This window comes from Nerophis lumbriciformis, linkage group LG33, assembly GCF_033978685.3.
Source record: "Nerophis lumbriciformis linkage group LG33, RoL_Nlum_v2.1, whole genome shotgun sequence".
Lineage (NCBI taxonomy): Eukaryota > Metazoa > Chordata > Actinopteri > Syngnathiformes > Syngnathidae > Nerophis > Nerophis lumbriciformis.
This window is the reverse complement of record NC_084580.2, coordinates 1,899,163-1,920,282: the sequence shown is the minus strand read 5'-3', so window position 1 is coordinate 1,920,282 and position 21,120 is coordinate 1,899,163. Positions and strand designations below refer to the sequence as shown.

At 38.6% G+C, this 21,120-nt stretch overlaps 1 protein-coding gene across 4 annotated transcripts; it reads right to left on the bottom strand.

The window, feature by feature from the left end:
- Positions 1-1,965: 1,965 nt before the first annotated feature.
- Positions 1,966-18,558, bottom strand: LOC133575885 (phospholipid phosphatase 1-like). Of its 4 annotated transcripts, none has more exons than XM_061928784.1 (7): positions 18,082-18,558; positions 14,342-14,493; positions 11,567-11,847; positions 9,089-9,146; positions 7,316-7,492; positions 7,111-7,247; positions 1,966-2,008 (listed from the first exon to the last, which is right to left on the bottom strand). In XM_061928784.1, exons 1-6 carry the CDS (start codon positions 18,137-18,139, stop codon positions 7,122-7,124), a joined length of 852 nt encoding a protein of 283 aa, XP_061784768.1. In that variant the 5' UTR covers positions 18,140-18,558; the 3' UTR covers positions 1,966-2,008; positions 7,111-7,121. The 4 variants fall into 4 exon arrangements, with proteins under 4 accessions (XP_061784768.1, XP_061784767.1, XP_061784769.1 ...); XM_061928783.1 differs by lacking the exon at positions 1,966-2,008 and adding an exon at positions 4,792-5,052; XM_061928785.1 differs by lacking the exon at positions 1,966-2,008 and adding an exon at positions 4,792-5,049.
- Between the last annotated feature and the right edge of the window lie 2,562 nt (positions 18,559-21,120).

Here is a 21,120-nt window from a genome sequence, read left to right as displayed (position 1 = left end):
ATACTAATTATTTAATGTTATTCTAGCTTCAGTCGTACAGTGAATTGCGTCACACCTTCGTGAATGATTGAAACACTGAATGTCTGGCAGGATGTGGGAGTCATGTGACCAAGAGTCATGTGACTCAGTCATTGTGACAGCAGGAGAGATCTCCATGCAGCATCACGTGACCGCTTGTACACTCAAACATCCATCCATCCATTTACTACCGCTTATCCCTAACCAGTCAGTTAAAATGTCATCAATGCTAAAAGTCGGCTATAACATAATAATACATATAGGAGAGCATCTATTGACCACACACTCAGCCGCAAATACATATCACAAGAAGTGAAAGTGACATTTTAAAAAGGTATCAGACTGAGATGTTGGTTTTTGCAACCACAAAAAGATTTCACTTCGTCATTCTTACCCACGTGACATCCCACCATTTTCTGACTACTTCTATAATCACTTCTTGAATATACTTTATTGCAGTTACACCACTTTAAAGTGGCAGTTTACAATATTTGATCAAATTGATGAATATATTTAAATGTGTGATCCGTTGTGGTGAAGAAGGAGCTGAGCCGGAAGGCAAAGCTCTCAATTTACCGGTCGATCTACGTTCCCATCCTCACCTATGGTCATGAGATTTGGGTTATGACCGAAAGGACAAGATCACGGGTACAAGCGGCCGAAATGAGTTTCCTCCGCCGGGTGGCGGGGCTCTCCCTTAGAGATAGGGTGAGAAGCTCTGTCATCCGGGGGGAGCTCAAAGTAAAGCCGCTGCTCCTCCACATCGAGAGGAGCCAGATGAGGTGGTTCGGGCATCTGGTCAGGATGCCACCCGAGCGCCTCCCTAAGGAGGTGTTTAGGGCATGTCCGACCGGTAGGAGGCCACGAGGAAGACCCAGGACACGTTGGGAAGACTATGTCTCCCGGCTGGCCTGGGAACGCCTCGGGATCCCCCGGGAGGAGCTGGACGAAGTGGCTGGGGAGAGGGAAGTCTGGGCTTCCCTGCTTAGGCTGCTGCCCCCGCGACCCGACCTTGGATAAGCGGAAGAAGATGGATGGATGGATGGATGGATATTTAAATGTACAGTCATTCCTCGCCACATCACGCTTCAAATGTTACGGCTTCACTAACAATTTTTTTTTAAAGCATATTGTAATTTTTTGGGGATAAATAGACAAAATATCAATTCCACGGTTGTACCTAACCAATCAGAGCGCGCTGTTCAGGAAGCATTACTATATTGGATTAAAAGAGTGTAAAGGTGACTAAAAGGTGATTTTTAATGTCTGGAGGGCTCTCGTATATAGAAGGTCGAGAAAAGGTTTTTTTATGCTTTAGCTATTAAAAAAAAAAAAAATTATAGTTAAAATTCATATTTTACATAAATTAATGTATCATGTCATGTTCGAACAGATAAACGAGGGACACCTGCCTATATGCATTAAAAAAATAAGGCACTTGGAAAAAAATACTTTGTAATAGTTTGAATTTGTGTGCATATATGGAAAATATAATTGGGTATAACAAAAATATAGTGTAATATGTATACATTTCAGCAATATATTATCTAGATTAAACATGATCAAATATTCTAAAAATAAATCCTGACAAAAGTAAAATGGCCCTACAATGCACTCAGGAAAGCACAACTAAATATGCAGTAGTGTAAAATATGTTGTAACAATATAAATTCCAAAATAAATGGAGAAGGAGAGTCAACGAATTAAATAAATAAATAAAATAAATAAAAGAACACCATCCCTACAATTAAACATGGTGGAGGTTCACTGATGTTTTGGGGTTGCTTCGCTGCTTCTGGGAGCGGATGCCTTGACTGTGTGCACGGCATCATGACATCTGAGGACTACAAAGCGTCAGAGGTCATGGGTCTTCCAGCAGGACAACGACCCAAAGCATACTTCAAAAAGCACACAAAAATGGCTTAAGACAAAGCGCTGGAGAGTTCTGAAGAGGCCATCAATGAGTCCAGATCTCAATCCTATAGAACATCTGTGGAGAGATGCAAAAACAGCAGTCCCTTCAAATCTGAGAGACCTGAAGCAGTTTGCAAAAGAAGAGTGGTCCACAATTCCAGTAGCAAGGTGTAAGAAACTCATTGATGGTTACAGGAAACCATTGATTTCAGGTTGTTGTTTTTTTTGCTACCAAAATTTTAAGTTGAGGGCGCCAATAATTTTGTCCAGTCCATTTTTGGAGTTCTGTGTAAAATAATATCAGATTTTGCTTTTTTCGGGGGCAGTGGGGGTTGTTTTGCTTCAATGCAAACAAAAGAATAAACATGTAAATACCAAAGCATTTGTAATTTCATAAGTTTTCTGGGAGAAGTGGTGCATTGTCTGACAGAAATGCAGGGGTGCCAATACTTTCGACCATGACTGTGTACATATATATATATATAAATATATGTATATCCAGGGTGTACCCCACCTTTCGCCATAATGCAGCTGAGATAGGCTCCAGCGCCCCCCGCGACCCCGAAATGGACAAGCGTTAGAAAATGGATTGAGATATATATATATATCCATCCATCCATCCATTTTCTACCGCTTATTCCCTTTGGGGTCGCGGGGGTCGCTGGAGCCTATCTCAGCTACAATCGGGCGGAAGGCGGGGTACACCCTGGACAAGTCGCCACCTCATCGCAGGGCCAACACAGATAGACAGACAACATTCACACTCACATTCACACACTAGGGCCAATTTAGTGTTGCCAATCAACCTATCCCCAGGTGCATGTCTTTGGAAGTGGGAGGAAGCCGGAGTACCCGGAGGGAACCCACGCAGTCACGGGGAGAACATGCAAACTCCACACAGAAAGATCCCGAGCCCGGGATTGAACCCAAGACTACTCAGGACCTTCGTATTGTGAGGCAGATGCACTAACCCCTCTGCCACCGTGAAGCCCTGGTATAGCTACAATCGGGCGGAAGGCGGGGTACACCCTGGACAAGTCGCCACCTCATCACAGAGCCAACACAGATAGACAGACAACATTCACACTCACATTCACACACTAGGGCCAATTTTGTGTTGCCAATCAACCTATCCCCAGGTGCATGTATTTGGATATATATATATATATATATATATATATATATACATATACATACATATATATATATATATATATATATATATCCCGCGACCCAGAGGGGGACAAGTCGTAGAAAATGGATGGATGGACAATTGGCTAGTACAGCCTTACAAATTACAGATGACTAATTCTGAAAGAAAAACAATGACAAAAATGTCTTATATCGTACTTGTAAAGACATGTATGCAGGAACCAAATATATTTTTATATGAATATATTTGAACATTTTAAATATATTATGCTAAATATGCAAAAAATGACATCCATCATCATTTTTAAATTGTCTGATATTCTGAATCTCCTTTTGAATAACTGACAAACCCTGGAAGGGACATTCAAGTACGTCCTACAAAGTGTATTGTAATATATTATTTTTTAAAGAATATACTAATATTTAGATATTAAAATCAGACAAAACATACAATGGGCTTATGATACTTTCTAATAATGAATACAAATGATGTGTCTTATAAGGACCTAATTCATGTTTACAATGGTGATGCGTTCACTTCCCCTCATGCATTCCTTCACAAACCTACAAATAACCAAATAGCACAGCTTCCTAAACTCCTAAATACACTTTTTTTTTTTTTTTTTTACACAAGCCTGTGTTTCATGTGTTACACAACAACAAGAACAGCAGCAGATGTCTTCAGGCTTTTACTGCAATACTTTTCTGCATGGCTAAACTGTGAGTCTGACTGAAACCAACACAGCTGAACTGTTATGAGAGTGACAAGACAAACACGCTCATGATTGCATGCAAGTGGTTTCTGTGGTCCAAAACTCACTGAGCAGTAAAAAACTGCTGTTGCTGAAAGACAACTTAACAGACTAACACAGTGATTCTCAAACTGTGTTATTCATGCTCCATCTAGTAGTATGCCGAAAACTCACCTAATTGAATATTAAAACACAGAGTTACTGTTTAAACTGTGTGTAATGTTACAATGGCCAAAAATATTAAATATACTGTACTTGTTAAATAAAACCGTAAAACCGCCTTGTTTTTAATGAATATTTAGGCATACTACGCTACTGTATTTTAATGTTAGTCATTATGTTGGTACTTGGAGAGCCAAGTGTTTTCTGAGAACCACTGCACTAACAGGATCCTTTTACTATTTTAGAAAAGTTTAAATTTAGCAAGTTTTTTGACGTTTTTGTAGTTCTACTTCTTTTTAACGATACACACACAAAAAATGCTGCATTATTTTGATAACCCAATTTATGAGAATTGGAGTTAATTTTATGGAGAGCAATCCATTTTTTGGATTGTAAGGGTATTATTTGAACTCAATTTCTGGGTTTTCAAAATTATGAACCATTTTTGGGTTGTTTTTCAACATTTTTTGGTAACAGGTTTTTTTTTTTAAAAAGTTACTTTTTTCTTGAAGGGAATTTTATTATGGATTAATCTCATAAACATTATGTACAATCACCCAACATTGAGTTAGCATAACTCAACTTTTGGGTTAAATAATTCAACCCAATAGTTTGGTTGGGAATAATCCAACATGAAGTTATCATAACTCAACTTTTTGGTGAAATAATTTAACGCAAAAGTTGGGTTGAAAAAAATTAACCCAAAATGTTGAGTTAACATAACTCAAATAAGGGGTTCATCATTTTCTGAACCAGCAGTTGGGTTAAAATTGGGTTATTTTTTAACCCAACATTTTTTAGTGTTTATGCTCATGTGGAGGGAGATGTGGCCAGCGCTGCCTGCAGGAGCAAAGGTCACCGCCTCTGTCCATGGTGCTGAGGACAGAGCACCATCAGACGGGGGCGTGGCAGAGCTGACGGCAAGACACAGGTGGCAGGTGATTAGATTTCACAGGTGGTACGTGTTAATCCAATCATCTGTTGTCTTTAACCGTAAGCGGCCGGGAGGAGGAGGGGAGAGAGGACACGGACGTGGCTGAAAAGTCGCGTCCTGCTGGAGAGAGAACTTTGTTAAAACAGATGATTATCAAAACCTTGTTAAAACCTGCACGCTGGGCTCCTGTGCCGTGTCTGACAGTGGGACTGCGAGGAAGCAACTTCCACAGCTTGTTTATCTGCTTAATAGAGAATTGTACTTAATCACAAATACATCAATAGTTCAAATACAATTACATCTACATTATAAATATAAATATGCAGACGAACAACTTGACTGTTTAAATTTGATCATGTTTTGGAGTGCATGAGAAAGTGGAAAGTAAAATGTAACTCTCTTTGACCAAATAGTCATTTATGAAGAAGTTTACTGTATGGTACAACATAACAACAACACAACCAATGTTGTTATAGTGTTAGGGAGCAAACTGCTAATTCAGCATCAATACAGCTTATGATTTCAGTGTAAACATTAACACATATAACACGTTTCATGCCAACCGCTGAGTATCACAATTTACTTTTTAAAGCACGTACAGAGGTAAATGTGCAGCTATTGCCATCTTGAAGAGTTATATTTAAGAAAACTCCATAGGTAGGTAGCCTACAGCCAAAGCTGCTTTTTTGACCCGGCTGTAATTAGAGACTATGAGACTATTACTTTATTTCATTATAGCTTTTGTACCCCTCATATACTGTAAGACTATGTAAGACATTATCTTTGTAAATGCATTTTTTTTTTTAAATCAGACTTTTGTGGGAATGAGATACACTATATTGCCAAAAGTATTTAGCCACCTGCCTTGACTCACATATGAACTTGAAGTGCCATCCCATTCCTAACCCATAGGGTTCAATATGATGTCGGTCCACCTTTTGCAGCTATTACAGCTTCAACTCTTCTGGGAAGGCTGTCCACAAGGTTGCGGAGTGTGTTTATAGGAATTTTCGACCACTCTTCCAAAAGCGCTTTGGTGAGGTCACACACTGATGTTGGTCGAGAAGGCCTGGCTCTCAGTCTCCGTTCTAAATAATCCCAAAGGTGTTCTATCGGGTTCAGGTCAGGACTCTGTGCAGGCCAGTCAAGTTCATCCACACCAGACTCAGTCTTTATGGACCTTGCTTTGTGCACCGTCATGTTGGAAGAGGAAGGGGCCCACTTCAAACTGTTCCCACAAGGTTGGGAGCATGGAATTGTCCAAAATGTTTTGGTATCTTGGAGCATTCTAAGTTCCTTTCACTGGAACTAAGGTGCCAACTTCTTCAGCAGATAGAACACCTTTGGGATTATTTAGAACGGAGACTGAGAGCCAGGCCTTCTCGACCAACATCAGTGTGTGACCTCACCAACGAGCTTTTGGTAGAATGGTGGAAAATTAATATAAACACACTCCACCACCTTGTGGACAGCCTTCCCAGAAGAGTTGAAGCTGTAATAGCTGCAAAAGGTGGACCGACATCATATTGAACCTTATGGGTTAGGGAATGGGATGGCACTTCAAGTTCATATGTGAGTCAAGGTAGGTGGCCAAATACTTTTGGAAATACAGTGTATGTCATCCAAAAGAATTTGGGATTGACCAGTGTGTTTTATTCCCTGAGAGGAAGACTGGCCGCGCGCAACACTTTCCATTGTATACTTATTGCAAATGAAACACACACACACACACACACACACACACACACACACCAAAATTAGAAAAATGGAAGCCGTTTTAATTCCTCACCTTCTCCAACAGCATCCTCACAATACAAACCTATTTTGTATTGTGAGTAAGTATTTTGAATAAAAATGACAAAAAAAGATGACACCAGCAGTCACGATCTAAGGCAGGAAATGATGTAAAATACATATAATACTCATGTTTTTTTGGTTTCATTTAAGACAGTGGAGGTTTTTGTGAGTCATTTACAGTCTCTCAGACAAGCCTGCTTGCAGCGAGAACACAAGACTCCATTCTGGTCGCAGCCAATGGAATTCCATTCATTCCGAACATGTCCACCTATAGCATGCATGAACTTTAAAAAGGCACTCCTCCTATAGGTAACATGCCCCCCCCTCCCCACCCACTGTAACTCTGCATCTCAGTAAAGTGCATAAGCAGCTTGGGTGCACCTTTGATCTGTTTAGCCAGTGCTGCCGTAGTGGTTGGAGTTGGGTGGGTTCTCCTGCAAGCAGGTGTGCTGTCCCTTTCCCTCCTGGGTGACCCCCGCCTCAACGGGTTGCTCGAAGAAGTTGGACACACAGCACACCTGCGGTGTTAAAAGGGATCCTGTCATTCCCCAAACAGGGAGCGGGACAAAAAAGGGCGTTAACTCACAGCGAAGATGGCAACGGCGCCGCCCTGCAGGAGGCCGGCGAGCACGTCGCTCCAATGGTGCTTGTAGTCGGACACGCGGGACAGACCCACGTATATGGCGGTGGCGAGCAGGAAGAACTGCAGGGTGGGGCGCAGGAGTCTTACCCACTTGGCCTTCAACCTGGCTTGAATGTACAGCTGCGGAAAATTATTTTAAAATTATTATATACAGTATATTAAAAAACACTTTCATTGACACTATATTGCCAAAAGTATTTGGCCACCCATCCAGATGATGAGAATCAGGTGTCCTAATCACTTGGCCCGGCCACAGGTGTATGAAATCAAGCACTTAGGCATGGAGACTGTTTCTACAAACATTTGTGAAAGAATGGGCCGCTCTCAGTGATTTCCAGCGTGGAAGTGTCATAGGATGCCACCTGTGCAACAAATCCAGTCGTGAAATTTCCTCGCTCCTAAATATTCCAAAGTCAACTGTCGGCTTTATTATAAGAAAATGGAAGAGTTTGGGAACAACAGCAACTCAGCCACCAAGTGGTAGGCCACGTAAACTGACAGAGAGGCAAAGAGGTCGCCGACTTTCTGCACAGTCAGTTGCTACAGAGCTCAAAACTTCATGTGACCTTCCAATTAGCCCACGTACAGTACACAGAGAGCTTCATGGAATGGGTTTCCATGGCCGAGCAGCTGCATCTAAGGCATACATCACCAAGCACGTCGCCACTGGACTCGATAGCAGTGGAGACGCGTTCTCTGATGAATCACGCTTTTCCATCTGGCAATCTGATGGACGAGTCTGGGTTTGGAGGTTGCCAGGAGAACAATACATTTCGGACTGCATTTTGTCCTAGTGTGAAATTTGGTGGAGGAGGAATTATGGTGTGGGGTTGTTTTTCAGGAGTTGGGCATGGCCCCTTACTTCCAGTGAAAGGAACTTTGAATGCTCCAGGATACCAAAACATTTTGGATAATTCCATGCTCCCAACCTTGTGGGAACAGTTTGGAGCCGGCCCCTTCCTCGTCCAACATGACTGTGTACAAAGCAAGGTCCATAAAGACCTGGATGACAGAGTCTGGTGTGGATGAACTTGACTGGCCTGCACAGAGTCCTGACCTGAACCCGATAGAACACCTTTGGGATGAATTAGAACAGAGACTGAGAGCCAGGCCTTCTCGACCAACATCAGTGTGTGACCTCACCAATGCGCTTTTGGAAGAATGGTCGAAAATTCCTATAAACACACTCTGCAACCTTGTGGACAGCCTTCCCAGAAGAGTTAAAGCTCTAATAGCTGCAAAAGGTGGACCGACATCATATTGAACCCTATGGGTTACGAATGGGATGGCACTTCAAGTTCATATGTGAGTCAAAGCAGGTGGCCAAATACTTTTGGCAATATAGTGTATTACAAGTCACATTTTTTAATATGAAAAAGAACAACAAATTGTCAAATAAAGCAACAAAAAAACATTTTGTTCGCGTGTCACTTGTTGCTAGGCAGAATGCACCATCACTTCTGCGCCCAAACACAATTTTCAAAAATGCTGTTTACAGGCTTGTTTCCTTAGGGCCAGAGGGCTCTACTGCCTCACACAGCCAAGAAAAGACAGCAAGAGGTGGCATGGAAGGAAATTACTGCAAAACCAAAACCACAAAGGAATATTCCATTTTATAGAAGCTGTTTGTTGTGTACAGTGCATACATACATACATACATACATACAAGTGAACATTATTTATAGTCCGCATATGTTGTGAAAAGATTGTACTTACAACAAGAAACAACATGCAGTACATGGAGAAAGATGAATGACCGGAATAGAAGGACAGTCTGCAAAAGATCAAGAATAATTAACGTTATGTATTGTTTTACACCTGGAAAACAAAGTTGATTTGCTGGGATTTTCGTTCACCTAGAATGTATGTAAACAGAATATATATATATTATATATTATACATTATAATACACATATTTCATATGACCTTTAATTACTGTATGTTTTTATAAAATGATCAATGTATATTTAGTAATTATTGGATAAGATGTATTACTTTTTCAAATCAAAATCTGAGTTTAAACACACACCCACATACATACATACACATATATATATATATATACATACACACATACATATATATATATATATATATATATACATATATATATATACACATATATATATATATATACACACATATATATATACACACATATATATATATATATATATATATACATATATATACATACACATATACTTATACATATATATATATATATATATATATATATATATATATATATATATATATATATATATATATATATATATATATATATATATATATATATATATATATAAACAAAACCCAAAACCAGTGAAGTTGGCACGTTGTGTAAATCGTAAATAAAAACAAAATACAATGATTTGCAAATCCTTTTCAACTTATATTTAATTGAATACACAGCAAAGACAAGATACTTAACGTTTGAACTGGTAAACATTGTTATATTTTGCAAATATTAGCTCATTTGGTATTTGATGCCTGCAATTTGTTTCAAAAAAGCTGGCACAAGCGGCAAAAAAGACTGAGAAAGTTGAGAAATGCTCATCAAACACTTATTTGGAACATCCCACAGGTGAACAGGCTAATTGGGAACAGGTGGGTGCCATGATTGGGTATAAAAGCAGCTTCCATGAAATGCTCAGTCATTCACAAACAATGATAGAGCGAGGGTCACCACTTTGTGAACAAATGCGTGAGCAAATTGTCGAACAGTTTAGGAACAACATTTCTCAACAATCTATTAGCAAGGAATTTAGGGATTTCACCATCTACCATCTACGAAAATCACTGCATGTAAGCGGCAAGGCCGAAAACCAACATTGAATGCCTGTGACCATCGATCCCTTAGGCAGTACTGCATCAAAAAGCGACATCAGTGTGTAAAGGATATCACCATATGGGCTCAGGAACACTTCAGAAAACCACTGTCAGTAACTACAGTTCATCGCTACATATTTAAGTGCAAGTTGAAACTCTACTATACAAAGCGAAAGCCATTTATCAACAACACCCAGAAACGCTGCCGGCTTTGCTGGGCCCGAGCTCTTCTAAGAAGGACTGATGCAAAGTAGAAAAGTGTTCTGAAGTCTGACGAGTCTACATTTCAAATTGTTGTTGGAAACTGTGGACGTCGCGTCCTCCAGACCAAAGAGGTAAAGAACCATCCGGACTGTTATAGGTGCAAAATTCAAAAGCCAGCATCTGTGATGGGTGTATTAGTGCCCAAGACATGGGTAACTTACACATCTGTGAAGGCACCATTAAGGCTGAAAGGTACATACAGGTTTTGGAGCAACATATGTCGCCATTCAAGCTACGTCTTTTTCATGGACGCCCCTGCTTATTTTAGCAAGACAATGCCAAGGCACATTCAGTACGTGTTACAACAGCGTAGTTTAATAGTAAAAGAGTGCAGGTACTAGACTGGCCTGCCTGCAGTCCAGACCTGTCTCCCATTGAAAATGTGTGGCGCAATATGAAGCCTAAAATACGACAAAGGAGACCCTGGACTGCTGAACAACTTAAGCTGTACATCAAGCAAGAATGGGAAAGAATTCCACCTAAAAAGCTTCAAAAATTGGTCTCCTCAGTTTCCAATCGTTTACTGAGTGTTGTTAAAAGGAAAGGCCATGTAACACAGTGGTAAAAATGCCCCTGTGCCAACTTTTTTTGCAATGTGTTGCTGCTGGAATTTTTCATTTTTTTTTAACTGAATGAGAAACCCAGAATATATATTAAAATAAAGAAGAATGTGGGATTTAAAATATTGACTATGACTGATAAAACACTGAATCGAGGAGGTGGTGTGGTGTAATATTTGTTTAATATATAATTTTAGGATTTTATCTTTGTAGTATATTTGTAGTTAATAAACTCTGAGGATTTCACCCAGTAAGTAGTACTAGATAAGGTTAAGGTTTTTTTCTAGACAAAATAGCTAAAAGGACACATTTTTCCACAAGAATTTAGTGGAAAATTACAATCAATAGTTTTTAATATATAATTGTTTATATTAATTGACATTGACATATTTTTAATTGACATATTACTATTACTGATGTGTAGCACAATATGGTCATAAGTTTACTTTTGAACAGAAATAACACAGAAGGAGATACATACGACTGTTTTGTACTAATTACTGTGATTTTTTTTTTGGGTACAAAAAAAGCTGTTTACCTGGCCTCTTCCACTAGGAACGTGTCCCCAGTGCAGGTGAAGTTCTGCACGTATCCTCCTGCTTTGCAGTTGATGCGATCCCACAGCGGGTTGCACACCGCCAAGAAGTGCGGCCGCAGACGCCCTATGGAGTACTTGGCGATGTCCGTCAACGACTGACTGGCTGCCGCCCCGAACAAGTAGCAGCCTACCGCCTTGTAGACACATGCCACGTATTTGGGGCCCATGGTCTGGTTCGTGATGCGAGACAGGTACACGGATAGACACTCGCCACAGATGATCTAGTAATGGAGGACACCGAATGAATCATTATTGTAAAAATAGCTGGCAACATAAGTGAGTAACAAAACAATTGTCTCTTGTCGTCAAGCATGGTGGCGATGCTGTAGCATTATGGTCCGGGGATGCATGCGTGCTGCCAGTACTTGGAAGCTGCGGTATTTTCACATTGCGAAGCATAGTATGACTCCCTTCCCTTGGAAAACTGGTATGCATGGCAGTTTTGTAACATGATAAAAAGCCGCCAGGATGATACTGCTTTCAAATTTGTACACTGACTACTCTACTCTTAAAGGGGGACTTTTGTTTGAAATTTTCCCTATCGTTCACAATCATTATTAAAGACATGACAACAAGACCTTTTTTTTTTTTCTTTTTTTTAATGCATCCTAACTCGGAAATAAACCAATGGGAGCCAATGGGAGGTTCTCTATTCCACCCATAAAACCCAATAAAAAACATCTAAAAACCACTAAAAATACTCCATTTACATTTTGTGACTTGAATATTAACCAAGTATTAGTGATATTGTTATTATAAGCGCTAACTAGGGCTGCAACAACTAACCGATTAAATCGATTAAAATCGATTATAAAAATAGTTGCCGATTAATTTAGTGATCGATTCGTTGGATCTATGCTATGCGCATGCGCAGAGGTTTTTTTATTTTATTTTTTTTAATAAAGCTTTATTTATAAACTGCAACATTTACAAACAGCTGAGAAACAATAATCAAAATAAGTATGGTGCCAGTATGCTGGGTTTTTTTTCCCAATAAAATACTGGATAGGACAGAAATGTAGTTTGTCTCTTTTATCCGTTTATTAATCGATTAATCAAAGTAATAATCGACAGATTAATCGATTATCAAATTGATCGTTAGTTGCAGCTCTAGCGCTAACGCAAACAAACTATTTATAGAGGTGCCGTGATCATGAGCTTGTGTGCCAATGTTGACACGATCGACTGATCAGCTGCTTCCTCGTTTCCTTGCATGTCAAACTTTATTGTAGATCATAAATCATGCTTCTCACCTGTGAGGACGTATTCCGAAAAGTTGGTACACTTTGACAGCTAATTTAGACCCGGAAATGGCGATAACGAGACGAAAAGACGCTTGGTTCCACCCCCCTTTTCTTTGCGAGGATTATGAGTCATTATTCATCTAAATGGGAGTAAATGAACATCCTAGCAGTCTGCATCCTAATGACAGCAGACATTGTACAGTAAGTAATGTTAAATGATGTTTGTTGTCCCTCAAAGTTTGCAGTGAGTAATAATCAGTGATGTTGTTAAAGAAAGCGAACGTCGTGATGCGTTTTTGAAATTAATGCACCGCGTATGCGTACCGTATTTTTCGGACTATAAGGCGCACTTAAAATCCTTTAATTTTCTCAAAACTCGATAATGTGCGTTATAACCCGGTGCGCCTAATGTACGGAATAATATTGGTTGTGCTTACCGACCTCGAAGCTATTTTATTTGGTACATGGTGAAATAATAAGTGTGACCAGTAGATGGGAGTCACACATAAGAGATAGGTGTACACTGCAATATGATGGCAGTCACACATAAGAGATTTGACTCAAGTAAACAACACCAAAATGTTATATGTTCCATTGAAAGTATAGAATATTACACACAGTTCTCAAAAATCTATCAAAATGTTGTAGTACGACTTTGGTAAGGTATGAAGCCGCACTGCTTGATGGATTATACTGTGCTTCAACAAATGAGTATTATTATGGTGTGTGTATAAGGTAAGACATATTATCTGCCGTTTTGTTTCGCAATATTATGCAAAAGCAACTTTTCTTACCTTCTGGTACCTGCAGATCTGTATTTGGGATCTGCATAAGTCCTGAAAATTTGCGCGTGTCCGCCTTTGTAGTCTGTGGCGACAACGTAGTCGGTAAGCTTCTTCTTTTTCTCTGGCTTCTTGTTATGGGACATTCATCCTCCGCTGTTGCCATTTCTAATATAAAGTAGTGTAAAGTTCTTATTTATATCTGTCAGTAAACTCGCCATGAAAGCGCTAAAACATACCGGTATAGTAAGTTTACATTATTCACCCAAGGAACTTGGAGTTCACCCAAGGAGTTTCGGTCGGACGGTTTTTCACAGGACACATTTCCCGCTCATCGGCAGTGCGCCTTACTATGGTCCGGAAAATAGGGTAAATATTAAATGTTATTATAAATGTGTCTGTTACTACATTACATATATATACTTACATCATGTATATAAAACCTCAATGGAGGTGTTTGGATGTTTTTTTAAGGGCCTTATAGGCAGAATACAGCGGCTCCCATAGGCTTCATTGTAAGATGACTTTTAATCGCATTTATTTACCATTTTAAATGCTTTTTTTTTTTTTTTTTAAAACATCCGTTGCCATGTGTTTCATAATGATTGTGAACGATAGGCAAAATTCCCCAAAAAGTGCAATTCCCCTTGAAATGTAACTTTTAGATTATTGTCCCTTTCCATACTTACAACAATGAGCGTGAAGGGGATCATGACACCCCCCAGCAGCTGGTAGGATATGGTGTCCTCTTTGAGAGGGTAGCGGATGGACTTGTCGTCACAAAAGAAGCCTCGTTTGAACGGACTGTGCTGAGGCGTCAGGACGAAAAAGGGAAGTCCCACTAGGAAAGATGAAGAAAAATACATTGTAGTGGGTTTACATAATGTATACACAGAACTTTAGTTATGGTTTAAGAGTTTCAGTCAGGTTAGGGTTAGTCAGTTTTTGCTGAGGGACACATATCCTGTGTTGTGGTTGTGGTACTAAGAGGCCACTGCGATACACTGCTCTGTTCCTGCTTAAAAAGTCTAAGTGTTAATGTCATAGAAACCACTAGCTCCGTCTTTTGAGACTCCTCCTTCAACTCCGGTCCTCACGCACTAGATTATAATTAGACCATTTATGATACACAGAATCAGAATCAACGGGGTGTTGCCCGATGGGATACATGGTGGTAGTCTACAAACACATCCTTTGAGTTATAGTACTACAAACATATTTTGGTGGACTATTTACGAGTCAAACAAGCAAAAGAAAATGCTTACATTAAATGAATACAAACACAATAACCTAATTACAACATCAAATTAATTAATTGCATTTAAAAAACATGCCCCTTTACAAAATCTTAAGGAATACAAAGTGAGTTAATTTTTATTTATTTATATATATATATATATATATATATATATATATATATATATATATATATATATATATATATATATATATATATATACACACACATACAGGATATGACTATGTATAAGACAAAACTAAATTAAAAGAACATTGAAAATACAGAGCACAACTAATTATCAAAATATACAATACAAATAAAATGTTAGATAATATTAATACAAAACTGCTTAGAACTGGCTCATAAACAAACTAATAAAAATAAAACTGCATAGGGCTATTTAAAAAACAAAACTAAATAAAAAATACCTTAATTAATCCAGAATACAGCTAAATCTCAAGACATACAAAACAAATACAATAAAAAATGTAAAGAAAATAAAAATACATAACTGAATAGAACTTACGAACAAAAAATAAAACTGCAGTACAAAATAACATTTCAAAAATAAATGTAATTTTAAAGAACACTTTTTTTTTTTTTAAATACATTGAAGTCAATGTTTAATGTGTTTTAAATAAGGAATATAAAAAAATAAATGTATCTCTTCAATTGGAGCTCATCAGAGTACATTGCATGTGTACCTAATGTTGTGGGATTTGCACATGACCGCATCACCGGAGCATCTCAAATGAATATAATTATACCTTGCAATGTGACTGTCCTTGTAAAAATATACAATCCAAATGAGAAGGGCATGACATTTGAGGGAACCGTTAATCTAATATTTGAGTTGATTGAATTATGTCACATTTCTAACTGATGGGCTTTCATTAAAAAAGTGCCATTGCAGCAGACAGAACACAACAACAGAGTTTTGTGTAACTGGAGGCCACTTTTATAGACAATGACTAATTATATAATCAGTCTATCAAGTGTCATGATTATGCCTTATTGTGACATTAGAAACATTCTGCAGGTAACATCTGTATAACTGGAGGCCACTTTTATAGACAATGACTAATTATATAATCCGTCTAGTGTCATAATTATGCCTTATTGTGACATTAGAAACATTCTGCAGGTAACATCTATATAACTGGAGGCCACTTTTATAGACAATAACTAACTATATAATCAGTCTAGTGTCATAATTATGCCTTACTATGACATTAGAAACATTCTGCAGGTAACATCTGTATTCAGTGTTGGGACTAACGCGTTACAAAGTAACGCGTTACTGTAACGCCGTTACTATCGGCGGTAACTAGTAATCTAACGCGTTATTTTTTATATTCAGTAACTCCGTTACCGTTACTACATGATGCGTTACTGCGTTATTTTGCGTTATTTTTTATGTAGTATCGGCTAGAAACTGAGAAGATCTGAGTGTCGCTGCTGAAGAGGCGACAAAAAAGAGGCGCGCCGCGCGCTGTCTGTGTGTACGTGTGTGTGTTTGAGTGTGTGTGTGGGGGAGGGGGCGTGTCTGTGTCTACTATCAAGACGTCATGGCGAACCCCGAAGCCGAGTTTCTTAAAATGGAGATATTTTCAGTACGTTTCTTTTATCGACCACAAAGAAAAGAACATTTTAGCTGAATGTAAGTTTCAAATATGCTGAAACAGCGACAAAAACAACATGCTTCGACGAAGCTAGTAAAGAGACACACTCACCTCCACCTCCAACAGCGGCTGGATTTTAACGAGGCACTGCACACGTGAAGGTACACACACTCTGTCAATTCTCTTATATACTCTTTCATTTTAAACTTTTAGAGTGTTTGATTATCACATCACTCTAAATGTTTAGACTATAAAGTTCACAAACCTAAAGAGGGATACTAGTGGGCCAGGCTAATATTTCCTTTTCTCTAAACTAAGTGGGGAAATGTGTAGAGTGTTCTGGGCTTCAGACATGATTTTATTTCAGAATTCCTTGAGAAAACGCCTGGTTAGGCTTTATGTATGTAGTGTGTGCCTTTCTTGTTTTACAGCTATGTTGTTATTATGCTGTTTGTTACTTATGTATGTTAAGTTGCAGCTATTTAAAATAGTTTTGTCAATTTGTTCTGGTCTGAAACAAATTGGCCCTTTAAAACATATCTTTGTCTTTGTGTGTTGTATGTAGAGCACATTGCTTAGCAGAGTTCAATGATGCAAATGCATGTCAAGTTGAACAACAGATTGTATTATTCTCCAGTGCAATAACAGTACTAAAATTAAGGCTAAAAGGGCATTAAATGGGGCCTTAAAAAAATTAAAAAATATATATATAAGTAACTAAATAGTTACTTTTCACAGTAACGCATTACTTTTTGGTTTAAGTAACTGAGTTAGTAACTGAGTTACTTTTGAAATAAAGTAACTAGTAACTGTAACTAGTTACTGGTTTTCAGTAACTAACCCAACACTGTCTGTATTACTGGAGGCCACTTTTATAGACAATGACTAATTATATAATCAGTCTAGTGTCATAATTATGCCTTATTATGACATTAGAAACATTCTGCAGGTAACATCTGTATTACTGGAGGCCACTTTTATAGACAATGACTAACTATATAATCAGTCTTGTGTCATGATTATGCCTTATTGTGACATAAACATTCTACAGGCAAAATAAATGTTTATTACTGGAGGGCTCTTTTACAGACAATTACTAACGTTTGAGTACTGTCGTCATGATTACTCATTTCTGTGACATTGCAAAACATACTGCAGATAAGATTTGATGACAAGACTTAAACACATAAGCAAGAGAAAAAAACATTGATAAGTCAAAGTGAAATGCATGTGCTGCACTGATTTTATATATATATATATATATATATATATATTATATAATTGTATAAATATAATTACTATATTATATTTTTTTTACGGGCCAGTCCTATGCAGTTTTTATTTTTTTAAAGTCACTGCACCTTGGCAGGTTTTTTTTATGGTTACAAACCAAACAGTGAACTAAAAATAGTACTTTGCCTGGGGGGAAAAAACACACAGGGTCTAACTTTTTTCCATCTTGCTGGCTGCTATATAGCAGGAATATTCCCCACATTAAGCTTTCTTGGTGCAAATAAGGTTCGACTAATATACTGACAAAATAATAGTTTTGAGAATATTTACATACCAAGGATGAGACAAGTGATGTCCAACAGGATGAATGGCACTCCAGAAGCTTCAAACATCTTGTAGCCTCTTCTTCCTCCCCTCGTTTTTCGGGAAAAAATAAAATTGTATTTAAAAAAACAAAAATCTTCCTCTGTCTGTGTCTCCGTTTCTCCTACTCCTGCCAAGACCACAAACACACCACTGTCATGGCGCTTCAACAACACTACGCGACAGGATCTTTCTTAGCCCCCCAAAAAGTAAAAATACACGTAAAAAGGAATTCACGCAGGTAGCTTTATTCTTCGCCTCACTCTTGTGAAAAATGTTCCGGGGTGAGCATCGCTTATACCCGCCAGTACTTGAGGAGAAGTTACCGGTGTGACACAGAAACTGGCGTATGGTTCCTGTCCGATTAATGATGCCTTCGCTGAAAATTGGGAAATAACAGAATGACTATCTGCTACCGCCTTTGCATGACGTTAAAATAAAACAAAAATAATGGTAATAAAAATATTCAATACATGTGACATTTTCAGCTTTAATGGATTTAATTAATTTAATTTAATTTAATTTGGACACAGCATGTCTGAGCTATAAAAATGTTTGTGGCGTATTTTCCGTTGTGTTACTTTCTATAGAATGCATCACGGAACGCTGTGCCGCCCGAGAGCCAATCAGATGCCAGTACGACACTTATCGTCCCATCCTGACAGCAAGTCCCCGCCCTCCTCGCCTGTCAATCAACCTGAGCTTCAGTCACTATTATTAGAAAGGCGCTAACGTTGCACTCTTTTGATTAGATTGAACCAGCAGGGAATTCCATGCGTGTTTCCCCATTGTCACTCTTTCTAAAATGTTGCTGTTGATTGAAGCTGAATGTTGCACACTTGCAAGGACGCGCCATTCGTGACACTGTGTTGCAAAGTTTAACACGTGGAAGGCAACTGCGGTTGATGTGTGTCTTGCAAAAGGGTCACCTTCAAATCAAACCTGATGCATTTTGACTGCAAGCTGCATTTATAACCTCCTAAGTTTTAGTCTGTAGTATAAATATTGTCATTCTTGGTGGAAAGATGCAATAAAACTGTTGGTTGGTTGAAGTTTATTTCGAACTAGTGTTGTCCCGATACCAATATTTTGGTACCGGTACTAAAATTATTTCGATACTTTTCGGTACTTTTTGATACTTTTCTAAATAAAGGGGATCACAAAAAATTGCATTATTGGCTTTATTTTAACGAAAAATCTTACGGTACATTAAACATATGTTTTTTTTATTGCAAGTTTGTCCTTAAATAAAATAGTGAACATACAAGACAACTTGTCTTTTATTAGTAAGTTAGCAAACAAAGGCTCCTAATTTAGTCTGCTGACATATGCAGTAACATATTTTGTCATTTTACATTGTTATTTTGTCCAAATTATTATGGACATTTACTGTTAATATCTGCTTACTTTCTCTTTTAAAAAGTACCAATGATTGTCACACACACACTAGGTGTGGCGAAATTATCCTCTGCATTTGACCCATCACCCTTATGTCACGGCGGGGTTGCAGCTTACTGCAAGGTTCGTTCTCCCGGGATGCAAACGGACGACTCCGGACAGGACTTGCAGGTAGGAACATGATTTAATCTTGAAAAGTCAAAACAGCACTACAAACAGAAAAGTAACAGGAGCATGAAGCAAACAATGACGCCAGACTGAGGGTAGCAAGCAAGGTGACTAAATAGCTCTCTGATTAGTGGTTGACAGCAGCTGAGCGTGGGACCACTAACCAGAGGCAAGTGAACCCAATTAATCCCCATGGTGACCAAAATAAACCCAGGAGTGCACAAACAGGAACTAAGGGAGTCCAAAACTAACAGAACAGAACATAACAAAACATGATCCGGACCACGGATCATGACATGATCATCCCCTGGGAGGTGAGGGGAGCAGTGAGCAGCAGCGGTGGCCGCGCCCGGAAATCATTTTGGTGATTTAACCCCCAATTCCAACCCTTGATGCTGGGTGTCAAGCAGGGGGGTAATGGGTCCCATTTTTATAGTCTTTGGTATGACTCGGCCGGGGTTTGAACTCACGACCTACCGATCTCAGAGCGTACACTCTAACCACAAGACCACTGAACATGTTCTATCTACACTTCTGTTAAAATGTAATAATCATTTATTATTCTGATGTTTGGAAACTTTACATTAGTTTTGGATGATACCACAAATTTGGGTATCAATCTGATACCAAGTCGTTACAGGATCATACATTGGTCATATTCAAAGTCCTCATGTGTCCAGGGACATATTTCCTGAGTTTATAAACATATGAATTTTTAAAAAAAAGAAAGAAGATGTTTTGGTGCAAAAAGATATCGACATAATCATAGTAGTATCGACTAGATTCTCACCTGTACGTGGTATCATTACAGTGAATGTTAGGTGTAGATCCACCAATGGCGTTTGTTTAAATTTTGAAGCCGGTGAGCTACGGTGTGTAGTGAAGCATGTTTAGCTATTCCTCGTCCTGCAGGGATACTTCTAAGAAATTTACTTTATTTGTCGCCATGGACACAAGGATTAGTGATTTAGAAGTAGCTAAAACACTGCCGACTGGGACTGGACTTTAGCCGCTAGCTAGCTAGCTATGTCTTAAAGCATCTCTTCCGGTGGGCGTTTCAGTGTTATACCTTCACCTTTATCGTTAGTTTTTAAGCCAAAATGCATTCGTTCTCCCTTTTCTGTCTACACACTGTGTCTGTTTGTAAGTACTCCGTGATTGTGCACTGCCGAACATGCTCTTCTGCTCGTAAACCAGCAATGACACCGGTACTTTTCAGAGGCGGTATAGTACCGAATATGATTCATTAGTATCGGGGTACTATACTAATACCGGTATACCGTACAACCCTATTTCGAACATGTATACAATTTCAATATGATACATCACATATTTACAACATGTACTGTGGTAGTTAATGAGTGAACGTGAGTTAATAGATTGCAGACAGTAAGAGAAACACACCTTCGTATTTCTAACAAATTATTTATTTAATTTTAATTTG